The following is a 25855-nucleotide window of genomic DNA, read 5'->3' on the forward strand; positions in this document are numbered from 1 at the left end:
CATGATGCGGTAATTTATGAGCTAAACGTGTCATTTATACCCCATTTGCTTTTTGGTAAGTCAATTACTTGGGTAAATGCACTTACCTTGGTAAGTGTTATAGAAATTCCATTATTAAAAGGGACATTTTTGTCCCATTCAAGTATTGACAACTTTCAGTAAGTGATATCCAGGAAAATAAACATTTACTGGTCCCCACATAAATTTGAAAAATGAACATGGGTTTCTTGGTCAATGGGACTCAAAATCCCATTGAGCAACTTTCCCCCCTCTCAAAATCCACAAAAAGAACACCCCCTTAGTGTAATTTGAGACCACCCAAGGAATCATATGACCAATACTGATAGGCCAGATAGGAGGAGATCATCCCTCGGGGGCCAAGATCTCACTCCTACGGTATATGTTGGTCTTATACTCCCCCACCTTGGAGTTTTGCCAACTGTCTAGGAAATGATATTCAAACAATTTATTTCCTAATTTTACCGGTATGGTGTCGGAACGGGATCTGCTCCTCACACATGGGCGCTTCACAGGCACATCCACCATGCATTAGGAACATCTCCCGTAAATAATAACTTATAAATATGCAAGATGTTTCCAATGCATAACAGGATGTGTGTGAGGTCGATGTGAGGTGCCCCGCGTGAGGAGCAGATCCGGTCTCTATGGCGTCTGGTTAACTTGGAAAACAATATATACATATTGTGACTATCTTACAGATAGTTGACATTTCTTACATCTACTACTCACTCTTTTTAGGGAAACATTTGTTGCCATAGCCGTCTTACCTGCAAACAAAAATTATAGTAATTGGAAACTGTAAATTTTTCATTCATTTTCTACAACCAAACCTCTAGAAATTAAATTTTTGCCTTTCGGTATACAACTTACCTCATTAATAAAAGCTGGAGAGCGGAGGATTATTTTTGCCATCTGAAAGCTTGCCCAGTCGTCCTTCACTTGTTTGCCAAGAAAATGGATTAAAATTAAGCCACAAAAAAATAGTCAAAGAAAATGACTTCTTCCCTTAGCTTCACTGACAATGGGAAAGAGGAAAAGGGGGAAATCCCTTTAGACAAAAAGAAAGATATGTTTTCTATTTAGCCTCCGTTGTTCTTAATGTCTATGTCCTAAAAAAGTAGAAAAGCGAAGGACAACAGCAAAGAGTGAGAAGAAGCACAAAACTTGCCCCATTCTCCCAGAAGAAAACCTTTTTTTTCTTTCTTCTCTTCTCTCAACTACAAATTGAAACATTGCGCACCATTGCATATATTTTTATCTCCCACCCATAAAATCCACTGTCCACTAATGGATCTCAATCAATTAGATCTTAGATTGGCTAAATCCCTCAAAATCAGCCGAATCAACTTACCAGAACCATCAAACAGACTATATATCCCCAACACCAACTGCTTGAAAGATTTGGACGATTAATCCTATCTTGTTACTTGATGCTTCAAAGCATGCGTTAAGCTTTAGACATTATTAAAGAAAACAAGGGCTGAAGCAACTAATACTCTTTTTTTTAATGAATAGACCGAAGCAAGCATTCAATGCAACATGTTAGATTTATTATTCCACATCCTATTCAAGCAAATAATAATTTCTGTTATGATGAAATAGCCCCTTCTCATTGGGGTTGATGGTAAACCAAGTAGAAACATGAACAAGCCTTCCAACGAAAAAAATAATGTATGTTTACTGCGCCCGATAGATATAAACTATGTAAATGCCACTGTTATCTCACTCGTGCCTGGGAAGAAAGAATAGGCACAAAGATCGCAAGGGATTATCTCCTAAACCACGCATCAAGATTCTGGTGGAGCCTCGAACCTTGTGGGAGTGTCAATACCCATCATACAGCAAAGTCCTGATATTAAGATTATAAGCAACACAATCCCCTGAACACCATGAGCACTAACATTGTTAGATTTCCGACTTGCTTGTAAAATGAAATGACAAAAACATACAAGCATATAGATGTTAAATGAAAACATAAAACCACCAGCCCAGATAAAAGATTCTTACCTTATGTCCAATTGTCATCCAAGTGGGGACCATGTTACTTATTCAGACTTACCAATCTATGAACCCAAATATGAAATTTCTTCAGTAAAAAGTCAGCCCAGCTTGGTAAAAGTAGCTACCACATATAGTTTAGCCTACGAACCCCTAGCCCTTTATATTGCATATACTTGTACGTTTGTCCAATTTAGTGAATACTGATTTCATGTTAATAACATGATAATCTAACCAATTGACTTAATAGTCCTGAAATATTTATTTCTTTTAGACCTTATGTGCGTATACTTGTATATTAAGTTTTTTTATTTTAAAGTGGCACCTTAACTTCATTCAGGTATGGTTCCCTTGTGTCTAAGGTTCCAAGAACCCCTTGCATTTTAGTCACGCATATCACTTTCAAATCACTAGATGAAGGCTACAAAAATGAAGCCTCGTCATACTAATCACAATACCAGACCCATTTTGTGGTTATTCATATTGAAAGCTGATTTTTTTAATGCCCTTATGTTGAGCTACTGCTCAACTTCATGAGTCAGCTTCGAGGGCAACTCAACCTCCTTAGAGAGGAAGAAGATAAGGGATTAGCAGGGGAAAATTCTCATGCTGCATTCCATTTCTCAATTCATACTCATAGGCTTAACATGTGAAACCATGTGCAGTTAGTTATTATCAGGCCTGACGTGGCCTTCTCAGATAAACATACCGGATGGTAGGTTTAGTTGGTGAGGTCGAGTGGGGTAGTGTGGTCCCCGGGGTCTGTCTAGGTTTGTTTGGGTTCTGGTTTGGGGTACACCCAGCGGGTGGACTAGGCAGGGTTCTATCAATTCCCCCTCCCTTGGAAGCCACTTTGTCCTCAAGGTTGATGTGGAGGTACAGCTTCTGTAGGTGAGAGTAGGATTCCATGTGGAATCTTCCTTTGGTAAGTTGGTCCATTCCACTAAAACTTCCTGGATTTTCTTCTATCCATGCTTTACCCATCATTGATCTAGGATCTTGGCGGGCTGAGTAATAAGTTCTCTGTCCTCTGCAAAGTCAGGTAAAGTGGGACTGATGCTGGTTTGAAGACGCACATACTTCTTCAGAAGCGAGACATGAAACACCGGGTGAAGTAAGGAAGGTGTTGGTAGTTCCAGTTTGTATGCAACTGACCCAACTCTAGCAATGATACAAAGTGGCCCAAAGAAGCGGGAAGCCAATTTCTGCCATGCTCTCCTTGCTACTGTCATTTGTATATAAGTCTACAATTTCAAGTACACCATGTCTCCCACCTGAAATTCCACTTGCCTATGGTGTTTATCATAGTAACACTTCATCTGTTGTTGCAACTTGAGTAGGTGAGCCTTTAGAGATCTCAAGACCTCATCCCTTTCAATGAGCTGGGCATCAACTTCAGCCACAGTAGCTGATCCTTTTCCGAAGGCAGGACTGATGGAGGGTCCCTCCCATATAAGACCCTGAAGGGAGTGGTGCCAATGGAGCTGTGAAAGGTAGTATTATACCAGAATTCTGCCCATGGAAACCACCTTAGCCATTGTCGAGGTTTTTCATTGGTGAAACACCTAAGGTAAGTCTCCAGACATCTATTGACCACCTCTGACTGCCCACTTGACTGAGAATGATAGCCAGTGGTGTAATGCAGGGTCGTACCTTGCAACTTGAAGAACTCCTCCCAAAATCTGCTCATGAAGGTTGGATCCCTATCTGTAATGATGGTCTGAGGTGTGCCATGGAGTTTGGCTACCTCATTGGTGAAGGCCCGGGCTACTGTAGATGCAATGTAGGGGTGTGATACAGCCACAAAGTGGGCATACTTCGACAATCTGTCAACTACAACCAGAATAACAAACTTTCCAGCAGATGTAGGCAACCCAGTGATAAAGTCCATGGTGATTATATCCCACACATGTCCTGGTATAGGAATAGGTTGAAGCAACCCAGCCAATGTCTGAGTGTCATATTTATGTTGCTGGAAAGTGGGACAAACTCTCACATAGTCTGTAATTTTTTGTTTGAGGCCAGGAAAATGAAAATAAGTAGCTAACCGCTTGTAAGTTCAAAGTATACCTGAGTGTCCTCCTATAGCTGATTCATGAAAGAGTTGAATGAGGGTGGGTCCTGCTGTAACTATGCTCTGATCTGGACTAAAGTGGGGTCTACTTGGGCCTCTTCCTTAAGCTGCTCGGCTAAGGGGAAGGCGGGCCGAGAAGCCTGTAGTGTCTTCAGTTCATGGGTGCGAGACTAGGCATCTGCAACTGAATTTGAGGAACCTGTTTTGTACTCTATTTGGTAATTGAAACCCAATAGTTTATAGACTCACTTCTGTTGTGTTGGGTCCAACAGGTGCTGGTCTAACAAATGTTTCAGGCTTCTTTGATCTGTTCTAATGATGAATTGCCAACCCAGCAAATAAGGTCTCCACTTGTGGACTGCCATGACAAGTGCCATAAGTTTCTTCTCGTAAACTGACTTTGATGGACAAATGCTTGCTGTAGTAAGCTAGGGGGTGCCCCCGTTGCATCAAGACTGCTCCCAGCCCCGTTCTAGACGCGTCACATTCAATTTCAAAGGGAAGAGTGAAGTCTGGCAGCACAAGTGTTGGAGGTGAAGTGACAGCCTTCTTAAGGCTCTCAAAGGCCTGTTGAGCTTCTTCTGTCCAAATAAACCCATCTTTTTTGAGCAGCTGGGTTAGTGGGCCAGCTAGGGAACCATACCCCTTAATAAACATTCTGTAGTAGCCCGTGAGACCCAAAAACCCTCTCAGCCCCTTCACAGTGGTGGGTCTAGGCCAATTTATCAGGCAACTGATTTTGTCCGGGTCAGCCATCACCTTTCCCGCCTTCACAATGTGGCCCAAGTAGTGGACCTGATCCTGGCCAAAGACACACTTGCTGGGCTTGGCGTATAGTTTGCGGGCTTGAAGAATTCCCGAGGTGATCCTTAAGTGTTCTAGATGAGTGGCCCAATCAACACTGTAGACGAGTGTGCCATCAAAGAAAACTAGTATAAATCGTCTCAGAAAAGGCCTGAAATGTCATTCATCAGGGATTGGAATGTAGATGGTGTACTACAGAGGCCAAAAGGCATTACCAAGAACTCGTATGGCCATCATGTGTTCTGAAGGTTGTCTTGTGAACATCATTGAGATGCACTCGGATTTGGTGATAACCCAAGTGTAAATCCAGCTTAGAAAACACTGTGGCAGTCCTCAAGTCATCTAGAAGTCTATAATGGGAATTGGAAACCAGTCCTTGATGGTTATTTGGTTGAGGGCCCGGTAATCCACACAGAACCGCCAAGTTCCATCCTTCTTGACTAGTAGGGCTGGTGAAGAATATGGACCTGTGCTAGGCTGAATCAATTTGTGGTCTAGCATCTCTTGGATAATCTTCTCCGGTTCAGTCTTCTGGAAGTGGGGATACCAGTAAGGCCTCACGTTAGCTGGTGGGGCCTCGGGTTTTATAGGAATGCAGTGGTCTTGGGCCTAAATTGGGGGAAGCCCCTTGGGCTGCTCAAACACATCCTAAAACTGCCGCAATAGTTGGTCTAGTTATGGTTTTTGGTTGAAGTCAGTCACCGGTATGATTGGGTCAATCATGATGAAACCCAGTTGCATAAGGATTGGTTGCTGAGCCCATTGGCAGTATTTCAGGTTGGAGTCTTGGGTCCCTATCAGCACCACCCCCGGCTTAATCCCTTGTAACATACACTCCATTCAAATAGAACTCCATGGTGAGGTTGCTTCAGTCACACACTATGCGACCCAATTGTCGCAACCATTGCACCCCTAAGACTATGTCTGACCCACTAAACTCTAGGGTGTATAGATCAACTGTCACCCATTTAGCTTGTATCTTCAACTTCACCCCCCTTACACAGACCATCACAAGTCATCTTGTGACTATTAGCCATCTGAACTGAGAAATGTTCAGTGGAGTGCACCACCAGGCCCATTTGTTTTTCCAGCCCAATATTAATAAAGTTTAAGGTGCTTCCACCATCAATTAGTACAATAACAGCCTGACCCATCAAGAGCCCCTCTACCTTCATGGTTTGGGTTGAATTTCGGCCCATGAGGGCCTGAAGAGAAATTTCTGGGGTCTCCGGCCCAATAGGGGCCATATCATCAGGTTCAATGGACAAACCTTCTTCCACGTGGTCCATCTCTTTGAGGGGGTTGCCTGTTTGCAGAAAGTAGACTTTCTGGACCTTACAATGGTGACCCGGTGCGAACTTCTCCTCGCAGTTGTAGCACAATCCCTTCTTGTGCCAAGCCTGCATCTCGGCCTAGGTCAACCGTTTGAAGGGCATACTACTTGGGCCCACTATTCTTCACCACTGGAGCTTCTACCTGAACTGACAGGGTTTTTAAGAGAGGGCCAGGACCCCACTTTACCCTCTTAAGCCGGTCGAGCTTCTCTTCTTGAATACAAGCGAGGGTAGCTGTCGCAGACAATGTCGAGGGTCATTACCAAGCTCTGACCTCCAGACGGATGCCTTCTCAAAGGCCTCCTACAAAGCTTCCGATCAGGGCCTTGTCAGTCCAACTGGTGACGCGGGTCAACAACTTCTTGAACTCCATCAAATATTCCCGAACGCTGGTGGTCAGCTTCATCTTGGACAAAGCTTCATCAAATTCAACATAGGCAGACGATCCAAACCTCACACACAACTCTGTAAAGGCAGGCTAGGTAACGTGGGGATGGGAGTTCTTGTACCACTGGAACCGTGATATGGCCTCACCTTCCAGGTAGATGGAGGCGATGGTGACCCTCTGGTATGTCGATATCTCGTGGAACTCAAAATATCTTTCATCCCTGAAGATCCAAGTCACCAGATCCTCATCAGAAAAGGTTGGGAAGTGTAGTCACATAACTCTCTCTGAACACCCCCCACTCCGGTGGAGAAAGAGATAAGAAAGAGAAAAAAGAGAGGAGAAGAAATAGAGGAGGGAATTTGAAGTTGGGCTAATTGAGGTGTAAGGATAGGCTTACACAAGTATAAATCTTATCCTTTCCTTCCATCTCTTTAAAAGTTTATTTCAATCCTTATCTTCTCTCTCACTCTCTCTCTCTAGAGTTCTGTTAGAAGTCAAAATCTTATTTCAAATTATATATATATATATATATATATATATATATATATATATATATATGTGTATATGTATGTATGTATGTATATCTGGCGGATCCCATCCATCTCAAAGATAACAAAAAAATAATAATAATACTAGGGAGCCTCTGATATGTCGGTGGATTCTATCCACCCCAAAGAATTTTAGTAGGCTAACCCAGTGATGTTAATACACCTAAAATGGGATGGGTGTGCTGACCTGTAACAGCACTTTGCCACCTGTTGCAACACTATTATCTACCTAAAAATGGGACAGGTATGTTGGTTTAGCACTTTGCCACCTGTTGCATACCTGAAAAGGGGAACACATGTATTACTGCGGCAGCCTATATTGCCACTTGTAAATGGCAGGCTTCTAGGTCCCACTGTCAGTGGATCTTATCCACTTAAAAAGGGGACACCACATGTGTTACTGTTGTAAACCTGAGAAGGAGAACAAATGTATTGGTTTGCTATTTGTTGCAGCCAATATTGCCATTTGTAAATGACAGACCCCTAGGACCCACTGTTTCAGTTTGCTGCCAACTGTTACAAAGGGACCCACTGTCATATGATGTGGAACTTATCCACTTTAAGAAGATAAATTACATTACCCCCTGAATTAGTTAAGATTCAATCGATGGATACTATCCACCTCAGTTATAAAAAAATATATATATATATATATATATATATATATATATATATATATATATATATATATATATATATATATGTAAATAGATAAATAAAATATAATCTGAATTCCCACTATCAAATCAAACTAGTAGGTTCCACTTGTCAGCGAGGTCCACTGTCAAAATATTTAAGTTCAAAACGTTAAAGTGGGCCATGTCCACTATCAAATTAAACTAGTGGGTCCCACCTGTCAGCAAGGTCCACTGTCAAAATATTTAAGTTTAAAATCTTAAAGTGGGCCATGCCCACTAACAAATCAACCTAGTAGGTTCCACCTGTCAACGGGGCCCACTGTCAAAATATTTAATTTTAAAACATTAAATCAAACTAATGGGTCCCACCTATCAATGAGGCCCACTATCAAAATATTTAGGTTTAAAATCTTAAAGTGGGCCATGCCCACTAACAAATCAACCTAGTGGGTCCCACCTATCAGCAGGGCCCACTGTCAAAATATTTAAGTTTAAAATATTAAGGTGGGTCATGCTCACCACCAAATCAGTATAGTGGGTCCCACTTTTTACCAATTAACAGGACTCGCTATTAAGATGTATAAGTTTAAATACATAAGTACCCAATGGTGTATGGGTCCCATGACCTATCTACCAATTGTGGGGCCCACTCATGGGTATAACCCGCTAAGAGTCCAAGCTGATGGGACTGCTTATACCTGTTTTTGGGTTTAACCCTTACAAAGTAGCTCTGTCACATAAAATCAAAATTAAAGGGTATTTCCTTCAAGGAATATAATTAAGGGGTTTTAGCAGACATTGTGCATACTTATACACCCTGAATAAGGAAACCCTAATTCTACTCAAGTTCTTTTTTTTATGAACTATGATCAAAACAGAGATAAACTGTTGATGCAGTCACAGGGAGAGAAAAAATCCCATAACAAGAGAATTACAAGCATGATGTCAATTGCACCATGTACAGTTTCTTGTTGCATTGTGATCTCTTATAAGTTGTACCCAAGGCAATACCTCTTTCTACTTCAAAGTAATTTTTTATATTTTTATCTTGAGTCCGCTTGAACAATGTATTAAAGGTAATTAGGGTCATTTATATCCAAGTCCTAGTTTTGCCAATTCGAATTTATGGAGGGGATGTACCATTCATATGGTAATGAAAATTTATTAGTGGAACAAATTGATGAATTTTCTTCTAGATTACTATATAGCATGGACACTTTTAAAATATGCAAAATGATATAATTTAACAAATAATACTAAAAAATTCTGCACATATTAGAAACTTAATTATAAATGTATGGTAAACTTAATTATGGAAAGACACATCTTTGAGAAATGATGTTTAGCTTCAAAAACTAGATATAAATGTATGATATAAACATATTACATGGGATACCCATACTCGTATTCAAGTCCAGGATTTGAGGAAATGGAGAGTATCCCATATTTGGGCATCATGGAGTTTAAGTTGAACAAAATAAGTTCTGTCTCACAATAGATCAAGAAATGGACTCAGCTGAAATATCTAGAAATCAGAGTGTGACAAAGAATGGCCAAGGGTTGCATAATTTAAATAATACAAAGGAGTATTGTATGTGTTGGCGAGAAAATCATATGCATGAACTTCATCAAAAACTTATGACAAAGTTATCACTTGTAAAGTGAGGACTGGTTCAGACTTAGTAGCTAGAACTAGAAGTGAAAGTATGTCTCAAATCATTTGGAACAGGATTTTTTTTTTTGTTATACCCTTGACAGAAGCTCAAATTGACCCACTAGTAGATCTGGTTCCTGTTCAACTGATCTGGACACAGTCCAGTTTTGAGACATTGATGGTCATTACCATTACTGATCCCAACTATCTAGGATCTTGGGAGGGGTTGACTGGATACAGGCCTAACCTTCAACGTTTTTTGGAATGAAGAGGACATTCTCGGACTAAAACCCACATTCTCACGCTTGTCAGCCGGAGATTTTACCATTTGCACCCAGCAATGGTCCCTAGATTTAAGACATTAATAAAGACATATTTTTGACCTCTGACATTTTTTGGTATCTTTTTTCCAGTGATGTTACCTTGATAAGCTCTGAAAGGTTTTTATTAACAGAAAATGCCCCAATGTTAATCATCATTTAAAAAAGGAGATAGATGGAAAGCTCAGTCCCATTCCCACCATGTCCCAGGGGCTCATCAAGACAATGCCATTTGGATAATAGGCCAAAAGTAAAACACAAACAGGAGAATGCTTACCTACTATTCTAGGGCTAAAATTAGGTAGCCAAGGAATAAAAAGGCCGGACATTCGGTGTTTAGAATTCCCTACACAATCTGACAACTAGGCCCCATTCATTTTTCGATAAATTGGGGGGTGGGGGATGAAAGTTGTGAGCCCCACAGAAAATAACTTTTCCGGTGTTCAGTTTTCAGTAAGTTGTGGGTCCCACAGTAAATAACTTTTCCCTGGGTAAGTGATACCCCTCCCAGGTGGACAAATAACTTTCCCACCTGGGGGAAAGGATGAACATCATGGGACAAAATTGCCCCTTATAATAATTGCATTCTATGGGTAAAAAGGGTCAAAGAAACACTTACCTGGGAAACAAAAGAACACAGATAAACGCATGTGTTTCCGAAGTGCATTTAGTCAAGTAAAAGGTGTAGTGATACAGTGGACCAGACCTGATAATATTAATTATGTGTGGTCCTATGAGTTCAGCCTTTTGTTACTTATTTTTTGGCTTTATGCTTACTTTCTTGTACTGTTATAGGTAGCAGGGCATTTTTGTCCTTACCAGAAAACAAATGGGGCCTTAAATTAATGCCAAATTTACACAGATGAGGAAAGTAATCGATCATGAAGGAATAGGATCTCTTAGAATGACGGGCCATAGGTTTGTCATATATTTTCTCTTCGACTAATTACCTCCCCAGTCATTATTTGGATAACAATACCACATCAGACAAAGCCCTACAATTATTTCCAGAATCTAAGAAAAGGCAGAGAAAGTAAATTTTTTTTGACAAATAGGCAGAGAAAGTAACTTACAACTAGAACACCCTCTATAAGTGAGGATATAGTCTGGCAAACTCCATAACAAGCAGTTGAGTTAGCTGAACCATTTCCTCCAGCACCTTCTGCAAGAAACCTTTCCAATACCTTGTGAGATGGATATCTAATTGATCTGTATGGATCTGAAGCATAAAGAACTGTATACTTTGCACCAGACTGCTCAACGGAACTGATAAGCTCAGAGAAAATTTCTCCTGCAGACCAACAACAACCAAAATCAGCATCTTGTGGTGGAATGAAAAGCATCTGCATATGGATTTTCATATTAGCATTCCTTCTCAATCCCATACAAGGATTTTCAGAACATACCTTCTGAAGGGATATGGTCAAGATTCTCCAAGGACTGGGAGCCTCCATTACAGAAAAAAATCATATCAGTTTCCCCCTCTGGCCTATTTTTCATTCTGAAAACCACATAATCCTGTTTTTGAATAAAAAAGAAAACAGGAAAGAAAAGAGAGAAAATATCACAATAGGCCTTAAAATTTGATATTCAGCTCATTCTGAATCATAAAATTTTGTCCAAGTTAAATTACATTAAGTGAGGGAAGATCTGCAACTTTCTTAAAATCACCACCATCTACAGAACATGACCCCAGGAAGGTAATGTCGCTGACTCGTAGGTCATTCCCACAACTTTCTGTAAACCCTGAGATAAGAGATTTTTCCATTGGCTCTTCCTCCTCTGATGCTACAATATATGGGAATGCCATGGAAAAATTGGACCTTGTGAATGACACCTGCTTAATAAAAAAAGAAGAGTTCAAGTAACAGAATTTACTGAGCCTCAGTGATAATTACAGAGAACCTGAATCTCAGACTCATGACTAAGAAACAGGTTTAAATGAACTGAAACATTGGCATTTACCTTCAGCAGGTCTAAAAGAGCAGAGTCTGCAATTTTGTTTCTGGAAATATCTGAAGATTGCAACTACAAGCAAGAAAAGTATATTATAATATTAGTCAAAGATTACAATTTCATTGAAAATTTTGAAATTTTAATATTTTGTTCCGATGTGGATAATATTTAGGGAAAAACATGGACAAGTACAAAAGATAATGAAGAAAAAATTTCCAAACAAGAGAAAAAAGATCTGTCCTCCAACATGAACTGCTCATTCAGGCAAATACCTAGCTTGGAAAATGGTCTGGCTGATTTCTACAAGGAGCAAGGTAACAAGGCAAAAATTGGAATAGGGAGCACCAGGCTAGAGATAAACATATCACTTGGTGTTTTTATTCCATGAGAATGCAGTTGTTAGATTTGAGCTCTTTTTTACTTGATGGTTTATTCCAACTTACCCCTAGTAAGTTGACTACTAGAAACATAAAGAAAAGATTGTGGGCCGAGGCCTAATAACAATAAATGAAAAACAAAGGCTCAATACAACTTGTCAATGCTCCCTCTCAACTGGGAATAGAGTTGATCATTGCTGTTAGAGCTAGCCGAAAAAGGGTAGATTAGTCATTTTATTTCTGTTAAGTTACGTGCTTATGTGGCAGTTTTAATAGAGACTTCCTGTCCCATACTTAAGTGGGGGGCAGTTTAGTCTTTGTACAACTAATTAGAGGCTAATTCATATTAGGGTCGACTGATAGGGTTTATGCTATCAGATTCGACTGTTCCTTTTCTTCTTCTTCTTCCTCTGGTTTGAACTGCTGAAGCCACTGAGATAACATGGTATCACAGCAGGACGTTGCTCTTTAAATCTCTGCTCATGACTGCTGCTCCTTTCTGTTCGTGACTTTTTTTTCTTCTCTCTGGACTGCAAATGGAGAACACAGACTCGACCTAGGTCTGAGAACACTTCGGCCTCTCTTTCTCTGCTCAGAACTTGATTGCCTTTCAAGAGAATAACTCTAGAAATAAGTGGATGGTCGACTGAAGCTCTCCATCAAGGTTGGTTATCCTTTTTTTTGTGTTGTTGGTGTTTCTGGGTTGGAAAACCCTCAAAAATCTGCTCGGACTGATCAGAACTTAAAGAACTAGGTTATTTGTAGCCTTGGTTCTTGGCAAAAGGCCCAAGAACAGGTTGTGTTTACAGTGACCGAATGGTGTAAGGGTTACTGTAGTGGTTGTAGTTGATGTCTTTGGACTGGTAGTGACCTTAAAAAAAAAGGGTCAGACAGACCTGTACCATGTGGGACAGAGATGGTTGTGTGGTGAAGCTTTTGATGCTCACCCTTTATTGAGCAGCCTCAAGAGGGCTTATATGTGGTTAGTAAATTGCTGAATTACTGTAGTGGTGATTTATGGCTCTGTGTAATCAGTAGTGGTGTGAGCAAGAACAAAAGTTGTTTTTTTTTGGGCTGGAAGGAATGTCCGAATTGCCTACATCAATTTTCTGCCTTGTTGGTGTTGTCTGAATGTTGGTTTACCTTTTGTTCTTAATCTAGATGGTAGTTTGTGCACAATGGTGACTGATTGTGACTTGTTGTGAACCTATCACCTGAGTTTAGAGACTGTTGTAGTGTTGCCTTGGCTGTTGTAGTATTTGGTTGGTGATTGAGAGTTCAGCATTAGAGATAGCAGTGGGGGAGACATAATGCCAACAACAGGAGATGGTTCTAGTGATCAAAAACCGAGTGTGATGATCCCCTCCGATTATTTGGGTGTGCAAATGACCTCCATTAAACTTAATGGTGAGAATTATGTGCCATGGGCCAAGTCAGTGGAAGTTTTCCTCAAGGCAAAGAGGAAAGTGAAACACGTGAAGGAAGATAAACCATCAGTTGTCTCTCCAGGGTTTGGTGACTGGGAACAGGAAGATGCCCAAATCATGACATGGTTATGGAATAGTACGGAACCCAAAATAAGTACCAACTTTATGTTCTTAGATACAACTAAGGACATATGGAAACATGCCAAGAAGCTTTATTCTGGGCAAGATAATACTACAAGGGTATATCAGCTATATCAGGAGTATTTCGATCTGCATCAAGGGAATAAAACCCTAGAAGAGTACTATGCCAGTATGAAAAACCTCAGAAATGAACTCAATGTCCACCATCCCCTCACTCCAGTTGTTAAGGTTCAACAACAACAGAGGGAACGACTAGATGTCACTAGGTTCTTAGTGGGGTTGAAATCAGAATATGAACCAGTTAGGGCCCAAATATTGGGAGGCTCTACTCTTCCTACACTTGAGGAAGTTTTTGCATGGCTTCGTAGGATTTCTTTGGGATCTACAAAGAATCCCACACAGTCTGACAGATCAGCATTTGTGATAGCCAGAGGAGGCGGACGTGGTACTAGAGGGGGAGGACATGCCTCCCGAGGAGGTTGTGGTGGTGGTCGGACTCAGGGGGAGGCCATGGTAAAGGAAAAAGTAACTCTACAAGGAAGTGTACCCATTGTGGCAGGGACAGACATTCGGTGAAATTTTGTTATGATCTCCATGGCCCTCCTTCTACATGGGCTAATCATGCAGTAGCTAGTGGGGTGCCTTCTACATCTACATCTGCTTCCGGGAAGGAGATGGTGAGTGTACCGCGCGATGAGTATGAGAGGTTCCTCCAGGCTACTTCACAACATACTACAACCACCTTGCCCACTCAGGTATAGCTTGTTTGGCATCCAAACCCTCTCCCTGGATTATTGACTCTAGAGCCTCTGATCACATAACCGGGACTCCAGGTGTGTTCTCTTCCCTCTCTGAAACTTCCACATCTCAAACTGTTACCCTTGCCAACGGTTCCTCTTCTCCCATCTGTGGTATTGGTAATGTTGACACGGCTTCTCTTTCTTTATCATCTGTTCTATATGTCCCTAAGTTTCCATCCAATCTTATGTCTTAGTAAATTAACCAAGACTCTTAATTGCTCTATTACATTTTTCCCTTCCTTTTGTGTTTTTCAGGATCTCAAGATGGGGAAGAAGATTGGTGGGGGGCATGAGGCTGGTGAATTGTATTACCTTGACGGTGGTGGATCGTCAGTTGCACTTCAGACTTCACTCACTCCTCTACAGTGGCATTGTCGACTGGGACATCCATCTCTCAAGGCACTCAAGATACTGGTTCCGTCTTTGAGTCATTTGTTGTCTTTACAGTGTAAGTCGTGTCAGTATGGGAAACATCATCGGGTTCCCTTCAATCCTAGAGTTGATAGTCGTATGTTGAGTCCTTTTGCTTTGGTTCATTCAGATGTTTGAGGTCCGATTAAAATAAAGTCTTATAGTGGTTACAAGTATTTTGTCACTTTTATTGATGATTGTTCAAGGATGACATGGATTTATTTAATGAAAGAGATGAGTGAATTATTTTCCATTTTTCAAAAATTCCATGCTGAAATACGTACACAATTTGGTGTTCTAATCAAAGTTCTTCGTTCAGATAACGATCGTGAATACTTTCTTATTTCCTTTCAATAGTATTTAGAACAGCATGGCATCATTCATCAAACTTCATGTGCATCCACTCCTCAACAAAATGGGGTGGCTGAACAAAAGAACCGTCATCTCCTTGAAACTGCTCGATCTATTCTTCATCATATGAGTGTTCCTAAACGATTTTGGAGTGATGCTATACTTACTGCGTGTTTCCTTATTAATCAGGTGCCCTCCTTCATTCTTCATGGTCAGTCTTCCTTTTCTATTTTGTTCCCCACCTTGTCTCTCTTTCCATTAACACCCCGCATCTTTGGTTGTGTGTGCTTTGTTCACAATCTGAGTCCTGGGATAGACAAGCTGGATGCACGCTCTATTAAGTGTGTCTTTCTTGGCTACTCTCAGACTCAAAAAGGGTATAAGTGTTACAATCCCATTACTCGGAGGTGTTATGTCTGCCTGATGTCACCTTTTTTGAGTCTGTCCCCTTCTTCTCAGGACCTGAAGCATCGGTGTCTCCACCTTTGCTTCCTCTTCCTCTTCCAGTCCATGATCCTGTTCCGGTTGTTCCAGTTGAGGTTGACCCTTCACCTCCTCTAGTGCAAATCCCTACTAAATGACCACCGATCTGACACGTGTATACTCATCGATAGACACCGGCTCCTCCTCCAACTTCTACCTTGTCTACGGATTTTGTTGTTGCTCCTGTCCCAAAACCTTCAGGACTTGATCTTCCCATTGCTTTATAGAAAGGTAAACGTAGTTGTACCCTCCATCCCATTTCCATTTTGTTTCAGCCTCTCGCCTTTCCACTTCACATCGCAAGTTTGTTTCACTGTTGTCATCTATTTCTATACCTAATAATGTCCAAGAGGCTCTTAGCTCACCTGGGTGGCAACAGGCAATGGAGGAGGAACTCTCTGCCCTTCATCATACTCAAACGGGGGAGCTCATTACTCTTCCTCCCAATAAGCATGTTGTGGGTTGTAAATGGGTGTATACTGTTAAATACTTGCCGAATGGTAGTGTGAAGCGTCTGAAGGCCAGACTTGTTGCTAAAGGTTATTCACAGTTGTATGGGGTGGACTATATGGAGACCTTCTCTCCAGTGGCTAAGATTGGCTCTGTCCGTGTCTTAATTTCCCTGGTAGTTATCTATGATTGGCCCTTGTTTCAACTTGACATTAAAAATGCCTCCCTTCATGGTGACTTTATAGAGGAGGTATATATGGAGCAACCACCTGGGTTTGCTGCTTAGGGGGAGGACGGTAAGGTGTGTAAATTGAAAAAGGAAATTTATGGGTTGAAACAATCGCCTCGTGCTTGGTTTGGGAAGTTTAGTGAAGTGGTGAAGAATTTTGGAATGAAACAATGCCAAGTTGAACTCGGTGTTCAATTATGATTCAGAAGCCAGAAAGATTTTATTAGTGGTCTATGTGGATGATATTGTCATAACTGGTAGTGACAAATTGGGGATCGATAAACTAAAGGTCTTTCTGCAAAACCATTTTCAAACAAAAGACCTTGGGACATTGAAGTATTTCTTGGGTATAGAAGTTGCTAGATCAAAACAAGGTGTAAACCTATGCCAAAGAAAATATGTTCTTGATCTGCTGGATGAAACAGGACTGTTAGGTGCAAAACCGGCTGAAACTCCCATGGAGCGAAATGCTAAGTTGAGCAGTGACACAGGGGAAATATTTGATGATCCTGGAAGGTATAGACAGTTAGTAGGGAAGCTGAACTATTTGACTACTACGAGACCAGACATCTCCTTTGCAGTCAGTGTGGTGAGCCAATTTATGCAGAACCCCCGGATACCTCACTAGGATGCAGTTCTTAGAATTGTAAGGTACCTGAAGGGAGCTCCAGGCTATGGGTTATTGTACAAACCAGGAGGAAGACTTGAGGTAATTGGGTATACAGATGCAGATTGGGCAGGCTCTGTACCTGATAGAAAATCTACTACAGGTACTGCACATTTCTTGAAGGAAATCTTGTGACATGAAAGAGTAAGAAGAAGATGGTTGTGGCAAGAAGCAGTGCTGAAGCCGAATACAGAGCCATGGCATACACTACATGTGAATTAGTATAGCTGAGGAATCTCCTACAAGAAATCGGGTTCTCCATGGATAGACCTATGAAATTGTACTGTGACAATCAAGCTGCACTCCACATCTCATCTAACCCTGTTTTTCATAAGCGAACAAAGCACATAGAGATTGATTGCCACTTTGTGAGGGAGAAGGTCCTTACAGGAGAGATGAGCACAGAACATGTGGGCTCAGGTGATCAATGGGCAGATTTGTTTACAAAAGGCTTAAGCTCGGGGAGAGTGAACTATATATGTAACAAACTGGGATTATATGACATATATTCTCCAGCTTGAGGGGGAGTGTTAGAGCTAGCCGAATAAGGGTAGATTAGTCATTTTATTTCTGTTAAGTTATGTGCTTATGTGGCAGTTTTAATAGAGACTTCCTGTCCCATACTTAAGTGGGGGGCAGTTTAGTCTTTGTATAACTAATTAGAGGCTAATTCATATTAGGGTCGACTGATAGGGTTTATGCTATCAGATTCAATTGTTCCTTTTCTTCTTCTTCTTCTTCTTCTTCTTCTTCCTCTGGTTCGAACTGCTGAAGCCACTGAGATAACAATTGCCAACTTTCTTAGATCATGTTTCAACCTGTTTCTAGCAACTCCATTGGTGAAGATGTCATCCAGCTGCATCTAAGATGAAATATAAGGTAAACTTACTTTTCTTGAAGACACCCTCTCCCTAATGAAGTGCCTATAGTTGAAGAGTGTGAGAATCCATCTTTTCTCTCTCTAATCCCTCCTGTTTTTGGTCTTTTCTCCAAAATTTCTACTTTGGCAGCAAGTAACCACTAAAAACTCTAAGGATCAGGCTCCAAGAAGTAGATTGATCAGCCCTTCTACTCTTCCATGTAGCCAGCTGATCTCAAGACCGCATAGAATCCACTTCAAGAAATCCTTATTTGATACACCAAGTAGCAACCTGTCGGATGAAAAAATAAGAGGAAAACAGCAAGAAATCTAAAGAGAAAAGACAAGGAAGTGAGCAGGAAGAGAAAGTGAGAAAGAGAGAAGAGAGAAGAGAGAAGAGAATAGAAAGGGAAAAGGGGAGCCAAAAGTTCTATAGCCACCATACTCATCTCTTATTTATATTAAAGAATTAGGGTATGTATAATGACAAATATACCCCTAGCAAGCCAGCTACTAGAAACATAAGGAAAAGATTGCGAGTCAAGGTCCAATGTGACTTGTCAACACAAAGTTAAAAAAAGGCTATGCTGGTGGGATAATACTAAAAGCAGTCGAATTTCAGGTATTCAGTACGTGGTCCTGGAAGCAACCAAATTTCAAAGCCAAATGAACTGAAACAGCAAATAGAGAGAAAGTGCAAATGATTGCAGAATAGAGTATCAACCAAGCTCTAAAAAGTGAAATGAAATAATTTGCAAAGCTTCTTACCTCTTTACCAATAAAAACAAGGGCAATATCAACAGGCTGCTGAAGATTCTTTCCCAGGCACTAAAGAAAACATTTCCAACACAAATGATTAGAGTACCAAAGAAAAATTTTCAATCTGTTTTTTTTTTCTCTATTTGAGAAGAAATGTTTAATAAAAACAAACTATGGAACAGTATGAATTGTTATTAATACTAATTGAAAAGGAAAATACCAGCGAGTTCGACCAGCTGCCATCAGATAGAACAGATTTAGCTAAATCCCTTGGAGATATGGTCCGATAATTAATGGCTTCCTTGATACCATAGTAAGAGCTGCAGTCACTCATGTTTAAGTAATATCTAATATGAGATATTAACCTATAGTTCCTAATATCCTTTTCAACAACAAGCAACAAAAAGTAACAAATACTAGCACATGCCTATCCAAGTTGAGGGTCCTAAAAGAGCACAGGGGAGGCTGGAGAGTATGTAAGTTGAAGTAGAAGGAGACTTGACAATCCACAATATAGTAGTGGAAGTGGACAGGGAACTTGACAGTGGAATTGATGAAAAAAGGATTCCTGTGGCTGACTCCAAATAACTAGGATAAGGCTCCATTTAGCCCTGTTGTGTGTACATGTTGTACACACAATAAAGCCAGTGTTGGTAAATATAACCATCAGAAGAATCTAGGCAATGTATAGAAGCTAAAAGGCATGCTTAGTGAGAACTGAGAACTAAATTTAGATGTCATGGAAATCCAGAATTTCTAGAAGAAAAGTGCATAACAAAATGCAAGTGTACTGCTCCTTGGTTTAGTTAATGAACTGACATCATGTAAAATCAATAAATGTTTCCAGTATGATAAGAACTAATCTACAAAAAAAAAAGCAGCATCCTGCACATGTTGATATGTGATCAACTTCCTTTACAAAATCTAAAAGGTAAGTACAAAGGAGAGAAGCCTGGATACAAAATAATTTGGTAAATGTCTTTTTTTGATAATTAAATAATTGTATTAAAACCAAATAGAAAAGGGTAAATTCCCCATACAGAAAAGGGAAGGGATAACCCATAAACAAGCTTATAGCCAAAACTCCAACCTATCAAAGATAATAGAACCCCCAACTCATTACAAAATTTGGAGAATTGGATCTCCTTAAATTCTGTAAGGATTACAAAATACAAGAGCATAGTTCTTTCAATATCACTAATCAGATGTTGTAGCTCACACCTCTTTCCTTCAAAATAGCTATCTTATAGCCAAAAATACAGTTTCCTGTTAAAGCTTCTTTTATTGCTCCTCCCAAAAGGGCCCTCAGACTGTTCCATAGGGTCTCATTGCTAAAAACTGTTGGCAAGTTATCTTTTATTGACTTTTAGCATATGGCAATAGAGCCTTTTGATCCAAGACCCCTACTTATGGGAAGCATTCTTAAATAAGATCTACTCATCAAAGTAAATTCTTAAATAAGATCTTGACAATGGACAATGCGGTCCATGTGCAAGGAAAGAGGTTCATTGGTGTCTTATTTGTGCATATATAGTTCCTACTACTCTATGGTTTGGACATTTTTTATTTGGGAAATTTTTAGGATGAGCTTAGCTTACTACTTGCAGACTTGTAGCCTGTCATACTTAATCCTTGCCTGAACCATTGACATTATGGAATCTTTTATCTTTTGCATTGTGTTGGAACATTTGGAAGGAATGTGATCATTGTATCTTAAAATGGAAGAGTAACTATGTTTAAAGTAGTGAAACAAGTGAGAATTATCTTCTTTCAGTCTTCTACTGTGAAGAAGTTTAGGGGTATCAATTTCTTTTGCATCGCAAACTGCTTCACAAACAATATGCCTTGCTGTCCAAAAATTGAATAGCAGGTGCAATACAACAGAGCAAAAAGTTGACCAATCTTCCTTAATAATTATCAGAAAACAGCTTTACAATGTATTCCTAGGTCCAGGACAACCCCAGCCTAAAGATTGCCTTGAACTTCCTGATTTAGCTAGACCATCAGCTAGCTCATTATCACCCCTAATTCATCTGAACAAACAACCAGACTTCTTCCCAAAGACTGAGCTTCCCTATCTGATTGAATTTCCATGACACCTTATTTGTTGTCCTTGTACACAGCCAATAGATTGACACTTGACAGTCCTTGTATTACCACCATCAATTTTTGAGAAAAGGTTAAGCAGATTTAATTAAAAAGGCAGAGAGTACATGACTAGATGTACTGCACAGTGAAAAGAAAACCCAAACAGCTAATAAAAAGATTACAATGGGGGAAGCCTATTGCTGTAAAGATTCTCTAGTCTTGCTCCGATTTTAGCTAATCCATCTGCAATACGATTCAGTTCCCTCGGTATCCACAGAAAGTTTGTGTTTAGGTCTTCCAAGGAGTCTTTTGCCTCAGCCAGATAATAACTCAACCTCCAAGGACCCCCCCCCCCTCCTTGTCCTTCAGTCACTTAATGGTATTAGATGAATCTCCTACAATAAATAAATTCTGAATGCCCAAGCTTTTTATTATTCTAATTCCAGTAAGAGCAGCCATCACTTCAGACTTAGTTGAGTCAGCATAACCGGTTGGGCCACTGAAAACCCAACAGATATTACCCAGTTCGTCCCTCAAAATACCCCCAATCCCAGCTTCACCAGGATTGCCTGCAACACTTCCATCGAAATTTAAAGTCATCCCTCCTTCGTTAAGAGGTACATGCAGTCTCTGGATTGATTGAGGGTAGGTCGGAAGAAGCAAAATTGTTTTAATATTTCTGTTGAGATCATTGAAAGAGAGTCCTTGGAACAGCTCAGAATTAGCAGTCCAGAGATTACAATGAAAGCAGATATCTGAGATCAACTCTTCAAGAGATCTGATTTTGTTGTCGAATAAATGCCTGCTTCTTTCCTCCCAAACTCCCCACAGAACTGTATGTAGCACCGTTTGCCGGTAAACTTTACCTCTTTTGCTCAGGCTTGAACCTTGCCACTGATGAAGAAATTCCTGAATATTCTTTGGAAAAACCCAATTGTAACCAGCCAGGTTTAAGAAAGATACCAAATCTTTTGAGTGAAATTGCAATGGATGAGTAGATGATCAGCTGATTCACCTTCTCTAAGGCATAGCAGACAGGCGTGAGAAAAAATATAGGATCTTCCCAAACTTTTTTTTTCTGAATAAGGTCACAGGTATTTGTTTCTATAGGCACGCTTCCCAAACAAAGAAATAGACTCTTGATGGAATGTGACTGCACCAAATCTTTTTGAAAGGGAAAGAGGAACTTTGCTCATCTGCAGTTAGAGCCTTGAACATAGATTTGGAAGTAAAATCACCATTTGGGTGGAGGGTCCACACTCGGGTCATCAGGTGTCAATGGAGAGAGGGGAGGTGTAGACTTCTTTAATGGTGTGAAAGAGGTCTATGAGGTCTGATATCTCTCTGTCCCTTAGGGGTCTTCTAAGGTTTACGATCAAATTATTATATGCAGGAAGGTCAGGAAGACAAGAGGAGACAGTTGAGTTTTGATCTAAAGAAAGATTGAAGAGTCTAGGGAAAGATTCTGCTAGAGTGGAGTTCCCCTGCCAGAGGTCTTTCCACAATTTTATTTTATTACCATTTCCCACTTTATATCTAATGAAAAGAAGGAACAAAGAATGTAAAGAGACTATACCTTTCCAAGGATTTGAAGTCTTTACCCAGTTCAAACAAAGATTTCTATCCCACCCGTTTGCACTTGTTCCATGTTTGCTTGAGATGACAGCTGCCCAAAGAGCATTGGACTCTGTAGGGAATCTCCAAAGCCATTTGCTCAAAAGAGAGGTGTTTTTCTCTTTTAGATGGCCAACTCCCAATTCTCCCTCTTCCTTCAGCTTACTCACTTGGTCCCAACTTACCAAGTGGTTTCTTTTCTCCCCTCCTCCATCCCAAAGAAAGTTTCTTTGGACTTCCTCTAAGAGGTTTCTCACTTTAAATGGGATTTGGAAAACTGAAAGGTAATAGATTGGTAGATTTGCTAGGGAGGCCTTTAAGAGAATGTGTCCTCCCCCTTTGACAGATAACATTTTTTTCCAGGAAGCAAGTTTCTTTTCACACTTCTCCACCACCGGCCCCCAAAAGCTTAGGGTTCTTAGGTTACCTCCAAGAGGCATTCCTAAATAGGAAATAGGAAGGTTCTTGGGTTACCACCATCAATTTTGCTCATGGGGAGTTGCCAAATCCTTCTATGCATATCTAAATACGCACAATGTCAGGCTGTCGGATGGGACCACCTCATAAAGCCAGAAGCCGCTACGTGAAAGCCCTCCCAAGTGGGCACTGGGCACTAGGATTCATGACATTCCAGATCAACAACTTCCAAGTGCTGTGTTTGGATAAGCTTCAAGATTTTAGGTTTTGGAACATAAAAGTGTTTTGGTTTCAGATTTCTATGTTTTTAAAAGTAACTGTTACCAAACACTCAAAACAGGTTTTGGTTCATTTTTTGTTTCCCACAGCCCAAAGTTCAAAAGCAAAAGCATTTTCAAACAGACCACCAATTGGAATAAGGTGTGATTCTAGAAGTACTTTACCCCAAAATTAACCTTTGAAGTGCATTGAGAGGATAAATGTTCAACACTTTCCTAGGTAGTTCAAACATGGCAGCATTTGGAAGGAGGAGCTAAACAAGAAATGATTAGAACTATCAGAGAATAAAAGAATATCAATAATTATCTATTAACTAAGGAAATAGATAATTGAAGCCATATACCCTTTGATAATCTAAGCAACAGAAAAATATGCTCCACTCAAAGGAGATAAAGTATCCACCTAACAACAAGGAAAATGCATTCTATTAAGGATCTTTTCCACAAGACAAAACAATGGAACAACAGGGTCATCACCAACCTAAAGGAATCCTTGAGAGCATAATGGAATTAAAAATTGGAATGTGGAAACGTTACTAAAAATAAGAAGAAATAAACATACTCATAATGGTGTGGAAACCAGAGAAATGCAGGGGAAGTGGATAGCGAGGTTGACCCAAGTGCAACTTGAGCCCCAAGAAGCGAAAATACCAGTAAAGCCTCCACTAATGTTTTCATCTTTCCCTGAATAGAATTCTGCGGACAATAGGCCAATGTCGAACGGAAACCAATAAGTTAATTTAAACATCAATAACAAAAGGTAGCCCCGCGCAAAATTACAAAATCACGGAATCGTGGAGGGAAAGAAAACGCAGATTCCGATTCCGATAATCAGGTTCCAGAAATCCATACATAAAGGCAAGATCGGTAGAACAAGTAAAACAGATATATAGCAATTAAATCGTCCACAACTCCAATTGACCCCTTAGTACAGATTATTACTATGGAGTACTCATAAAACAGAACCTGGAAAATAAATGCAGAGAGTGGATGCATCAGAGCCAACAAGAGTTACTGAGCACGGATATATCAAATGTTCGAAGTGATCATCAAGAAGAATAACGAGCTTAATGAGCAATCACGAGAATTGCGAGCGATAAATAAAGGATCGAGAAAACGAGAATGAAGAGCTGAATACTGAAATTTCTTCAAGCTTTACCTGAAGAGTAACTGAAATTTGTTAGTTAGGATTCCAAGATGCGGGATGGATCGATATGTGTTGATAATAATGGAATTCAATCCCTTCAGATGGAACGAATCAAGGAGAAGAGCACCCCGCTCATTTCGTTCATTTGTTGAGTCGTTCGTTCGTTCGTTCCTGTCGTCGCAGTGACGGATCATGACAGTGCAACGGCAACCGTCCACACGATGCTCCCACAGCTCCACAGCTCCTGTTCTTAGTTAAAGGGTCCGAACCAAAACGGAGCCGGAGCAGACGGTCGGACCAGAAAAACCGGTAATAATTCAGGCCCCGGTTCCGGTTATACTGCAAACCGCTAAAACACAAAAACCTGTTGAAAATGTCAGAGAACCGCTGCAATCGAACTGCTAAACCATTCGACCCAAGCAACGGTTTGCAGGTTATATATTTGATTTTTGCTGTTTAAAGATACAATAAAAACAAAAAAAAGGCTCCCATATCCCCGAGCCCAGTTCATTCGTAAGGTAGGGTTAGAACGAAAACCCAGCTCTCAGCCTTCATACCCCCGATGACCTGCAGCGGCCACGACCTACGGAGATGAGGCTTCATCTACGATGGTTTAGTGGCTGCAAGCAGTTTGTAGGCTGTAAGTTTGTAACATTTTATTCATCAAGGAGTTGCAGCGGCGGCTGACGGTTTTGCAGCGGCTTCCATCGTTTAGACTTTAGAGACCAAGTCTAAAGCCAGATTTCTACTTTGCAACGACTGGCAGTTTCTACATTGCAGTGGCAGTAACAGTTTGCAACGACTTTTTGCTCTTCAACCGGAGTTGAAGCAGCAATCACCAACAACCAAACTAGAGTCCATCGGTGGCGATTTTTATGAACCCAACATCGTCACACCACCATTACCGGCAGTGAAAGTGTAAAATTATAAAATGGTTACGAGAGTTACGAATTAATTGATTTTTTAAATCAAATATTTTTTTGCTTAATTATTTGCTTAACTAGTTACAAGAGACATTGTCTTTAGAACGTTATTTGCCCCCACTCAGTTTTACTGATTTTATTGTTGGGTTATAGGCAAATTCGTTCCCAGGATACAACAGAGTCTTGGGCGAGAATCTGCAATCAGCAAAGTTGAAGAGTCTTCAAAAAAACCTTCTGTGAGACTGTAGCAGACCGGATTGAGAGAGAGAAATAGTGAATTTCGAAATTGTGTGTTTTGGAGTCTGATTCATGCTCCTTAAATAATTTGTGAAAATGTATGAGGAAAAGGTAGGTGCTGGTTTAGAAAAGGCACCTTGAACAGTCACAATTTCAACCATTGTGACTGTTTAAAAAGTTGTTAACAGTTGGTGACTGTTAACTTTGAATTGTGCCTCTTGATCACACCCGATCGAATCGTGACCGTTGATCTCATCAACGGTGATCAACGGTCATCAACGCACCAAAACCAGAGCCGCTCGTCGCGAGCCACGCGAGTGTGAGCAAAGTGCGCCTCTAAAGCGTCTCATTGCGCCACACACACGTGCGCACACGCGTGCGCGCACGTTGCACGGTACCGAATCCCCATACTCTCATCTACTAATTCTAATGAGTGAAAATCAGCTCCTATTGAAATACTGA

General features: G+C 40.5%; 1 protein-coding gene across 2 annotated transcripts; it reads right to left on the reverse strand.

Annotated features, from left to right (window-relative positions):
• Nucleotides 1-1502: 1502 nt before the first annotated feature.
• LOC148844463 (uncharacterized) lies at nt 1503-25130 on the reverse strand. 2 transcript variants are annotated; one of them, XM_088954446.1, is made up of 9 exons: nt 24246-25130; nt 23649-23782; nt 18910-19009; nt 18699-18758; nt 11745-11807; nt 11413-11616; nt 11186-11297; nt 10853-11070; nt 1503-1901 (listed from the first exon to the last, which is right to left on the reverse strand). In XM_088954446.1, the coding sequence occupies exons 2-9, from the start codon at nt 23762-23764 to the stop codon at nt 1809-1811; spliced, it is 966 nt and encodes a 321-aa protein (XP_088810572.1). In that variant the 5' UTR covers nt 23765-23782; nt 24246-25130; the 3' UTR covers nt 1503-1808. The 2 variants fall into 2 exon arrangements, with proteins under 2 accessions (XP_088810572.1, XP_088810573.1); XM_088954447.1 differs by having other exon boundaries at nt 23649-24052; nt 24246-24467.
• Between the last annotated feature and the right edge of the window lie 725 nt (nt 25131-25855).

The sequence above is a fragment of the Nelumbo lutea genome, chromosome 7 (genome assembly GCF_056320005.1).
Source record: "Nelumbo lutea isolate HS-2025 chromosome 7, American lotus-T2T, whole genome shotgun sequence".
Taxonomy (NCBI): Eukaryota; Viridiplantae; Streptophyta; class Magnoliopsida; order Proteales; family Nelumbonaceae; genus Nelumbo; species Nelumbo lutea.